Here is a 4078-nt window from a genome sequence, read left to right on the forward strand (position 1 = left end):
TGACAAAATTTAGGCCCATCTCACTAATAATGGCCGGCATTGAAAGACAGACACTAAATGCAAACTTGCAGCATTTTCAAAAGTAGTTAGCTAAAGGTGCCCTTGAAAATGACAATTGATATCGGAGAAGAGAGTGACAATTTTTACATTCTCAATCCAAATTTACTATAGCTATTACACTTCTAACAACTCTTAGTCGGTAAACTACCCGAATTCTAAGTTTCGCTACTAGTACAGCCCGGGTTCAAAAACATAGATAGCCCTTAAACCATACTTTCTTGATCACAAGACGGGAACGTCTTACCGTCCATATCTACAACGTTAGGCATGTTATTGGCCAATGCCTGCAGCATCTTGACGACTGTGCGCATTGAAGGGCGGTTGATTGGCAAGGAACTAGTACATAGTAGGCCAATATCAAGTAACCTGCAAATTTGTTCTTTGAATTCTGAATCAAGACTTGGATCCATTACGTGATCAATACCTTCCTTATCTAAAGTCATGCACACCCATGTAGCCAAATCTTTTCCGCCGAAATCAGGATCTGTTGGAGTTCGGCCGGTCACAAGTTCTAGAATGACTATGCCGAAGCTATATATGTCACTTTTTTCATTCACTCGAAGCGTATATGCATATTCTGAAATACGATAAATTCGAAAAATGTTAGCATCAAACATTACACCTAATTTACAATGACATTTGAAATTTCGTATGATTGGAAGGAGTACCTGGTGCAATGTAACCACGAGAACCAACAATTACAGACATTGATTCGACACCCCGGTTCACTGTCTTCAAAATCTTTGCAACACCAAAATCAGAAATTTTTGCTCCAAAATTTTCATCCAACAGTATGTTGTTGGATTTAACATCCCGGTGTACAATTGAAGGAACACAATCATGATGCAAATACGAGAGCCCTTCAGCGGCATCCAACACAATCTTGAACCTCGTCCGCCAATTCAGCAATTTACTCTTGTTAATATGCAGTAAATCTCCTAAGCTCCCATTAGGCATGTACTCATACACCAGTAGCTTGCAACTTCCTGTATTGCAAGAGCACCATAATTTCACAATATTCTTGTGCCGAACTTTTCCCAGAGTCTCGACTTCAATCTCAAACTCATCTTCAATCTTGTCCGATCTTTCCCACAGCTTTTTTACTGCAACTATCTCACCATTGCTAAGAACAACTTTATACACTTTTCCCGATGCCCCTCGTCCTATCACATTAGCTTCTTTAAGGCATTCACTTATTTCGAATTCGCTAAACCCCAGCTTATGAAAGGAAGTCCACTTAGTCATTATAACTCCTTTGTTCATTTTCTTGGCATTCTTGTACTTCCATACAAAACAAACAACTCCAACAAGAAACACAATTCCGGCAATCACAAAGATAGACCTTAATACCCACAAAAAGGCTCGACTTCGGTTTTCACCTGTGGGATTACATAAACCAGCAATATTACCACACAAACCTGGATTTCCCAGAAAGCTGTCCCGATAAACTTCCTTAGCAAATAGAGGCGGTACTTCACCAGAGAGTTGATTATTTGACAAATTCAGCATATTGAGCTTCAAATTTTGTAGTGAACGTGGGATACTACCAGAAAATGTATTCCGAGACAGATCGAGGTAATTAAGCACCGGCATGCTCCCAATTTCATCTGGGATTTCCCCGTATAACCTATTGTTAGCCAGATTGAGCTCATTTAGCTGCTTCAAGTCTTTAACTCCCCTTGGAATCTCCCCAGAGAGATGGTTGTTACTAAGATCAAGCTTTCCAAGCTGTCCTAAGTGTACCAATGAACTCGGGATTTCTCCACCAAGATGATTGTCATGAGCAGAAAACTCGACCAAATTCTCCAACGATCCAGTTTCTCTAGGAATACTCCCCGATAACATGTTTTCCGAAACTGAAAGGGTTGATAGATTTCTTGCACCGAAAATCTTGTTTGATATATTTCCCGAAAATGCATTGCTATCAAGGTCTAGCAAGTAAACATGTGGCAAGCCCCAAAAATCGGCCGGAATTTCTCCAGAAAGCCGATTACCCCGCATCCGTATCCGCATTAAACTCCGACATTTCCCGAGACTCTCCGGAATATTTCCAGAAAATGAATTGTAAATCAATACAAGCTCCTCCAACACTCCTCTTTGGCATAAATGTTCCGGTATCACACCCGAAAGGTTATTGTGTGACACGTCTAAAGTTTGAAGAGCCGAGTTCTTACCAAGTTCGCTCGGAAGTGACCCACTGAGTTGATTTCCAAACAATCTTAGATCGTATAAGTTCGGGGATTTGGCGATGCTTTCCGGGATTTGGCCATTGAGCTGGTTCTCATATAAATTCAGCCACTCGAGCGGCAACTCACACAACTCATCTGGAATCGTCCCAGTTAAATTGTTCATTGCTGCATCAAAACGTCTCAACTCTGTCAAATTCGACCATCCAGCCGGCAATTTCCCGGTAAACAAATTTGCATACAGCTCAATTTGCACTACACTCTTGAGCTTACAAATCAGACTCGGTATTGGACCGGTAAGTCTATTCCCCGACAAGTCCAAGTTTTTGATTCGACTCAGCCCAACAAAACTCTCCGGAATTGGCCCCTCAAGATGACAATGAGAAAGCCATAGGACTTCAAGATTCGTCAAGTTACCAAGTTCTGGAGGGAGTCGACCCGGTGAAAACGGGTTGTAAGCAAGTTCAAGCGATTTAAGGCTTGTTATCCGACCCAGTGCAGCAGGAACTGTGCCATTGAGCAAGTTCTCATTAATTTTAAATGTTTCCAGCAGCCGGAAGTTTCCAAAACTCTCCGGAATTTCTCCAGAAAAATTGTTTGCCTCAAAGTTAATGTACCTGCAAATAAAGATATCATTTTTAACGTACCTTAAATCAAAAATAAAAATTACTAAAAAAAAGAGTATTTACGAATCATTAATAACATTCCAAAACAACATGAAAATTAAACAGATCTTATTGATCTGATAAACCTATATTCAAAACTCTTCGTACATCCCGTTAAAAATTCAATACCAAAAACGTTGACAGAAAAGTAAATATATTTGCAATAAATGGCATTTAAATACTAAAGTTCAAATTACCCAAATTCGATTTAAATTCTCACCGAAGGGAGTGGATGTCGGCGAGACTGTATGGGATAGTGCCAACAAAAAGATTATCCGACAGGTCAAGATACGTCAGGTTCCGGCAAGACGAAATGGTGACAGGAAGTGAAGAATTTATAGAATTGTTAGAGAGAGAAATCATAGAGAGAGAAGGCAACCGACAGACGAACATCGGAAAGGGACCGGAGAGAGAAGCGCCGGTGAGGTTGACTGAAACAACCGAGTTGCGGTTGTCGCACACAATCCCTGTCCAGTTGCATGGAGTGGCATCACGGTCGGACCAGTTGTTGAGAGAACCAGCCGGGTCGGATAGTGAATCTTTAACTCTTAACAGATACAAGCCTTCTTGATTTATTGCAAAATTTGGATGAAAACAGAGAGAAACTGTAAATAAAAGCAGCAAAATGAAGGCAGAAGCCATAATGAGAAGAAGAAAAAGGATTAAGTGTGAATTATTGAGTGATTAGTAGGTTTATATATGGAGTTAAGGTTTGGATTTGGAGGGAACGTTGTGGAATTATTATGGGTGCGTATGGTGTGAGGGGGTATGAGAAAAAATGTGTAGTGCTTTTGTATTTTAGTGTGGGATTAAAGAGGGTGGGATGAGAAATGTGATTCTTGGGAAATGCAACTATTTTGAAAAAGAAGCTACAGCTCAACCTATTTGTTAGATTTTCTCTAACAATATGGCATAGCATAGCCAAGATAACATTTTTAAGATTATCCAAACCGTTACAAATAAATCACAATAAATCACAGTAAATGTATATTGAATTCTTGTCATTTTTAATATTCCCATAATTTATGGCATAGCATAGCCAAGATAACATTTTTAAGATTATCCAAACCGTTACAAATAAATCACAGTAAACGTATATTGAATTCTTGTCATTTTTAATATTCCCATAATTTATTGAGATGGCGGTTAGTTTGGTATGCATGGATA

General features: G+C 39.5%; 1 protein-coding gene across 1 annotated transcript; it reads right to left on the reverse strand.

Annotated features, from left to right (window-relative positions):
* Positions 1–3742, reverse strand: LOC111395457 (receptor-like protein kinase HSL1). The gene is made up of 3 exons (XM_023021455.1): positions 3132–3742; positions 729–2863; positions 1–637 (listed from the first exon to the last, which is right to left on the reverse strand). Exons 1-3 carry the CDS (start codon positions 3551–3553, stop codon positions 264–266), a joined length of 2931 nt encoding a protein of 976 aa, XP_022877223.1. The 5' UTR covers positions 3554–3742; the 3' UTR covers positions 1–263.
* Positions 3743–4078: the final 336 nt, after the last annotated feature.

This window comes from Olea europaea, chromosome 6, assembly GCF_002742605.1.
Source record: "Olea europaea var. sylvestris chromosome 6, O_europaea_v1, whole genome shotgun sequence".
In the NCBI taxonomy this organism is placed as follows: domain Eukaryota; kingdom Viridiplantae; phylum Streptophyta; class Magnoliopsida; order Lamiales; family Oleaceae; genus Olea; species Olea europaea.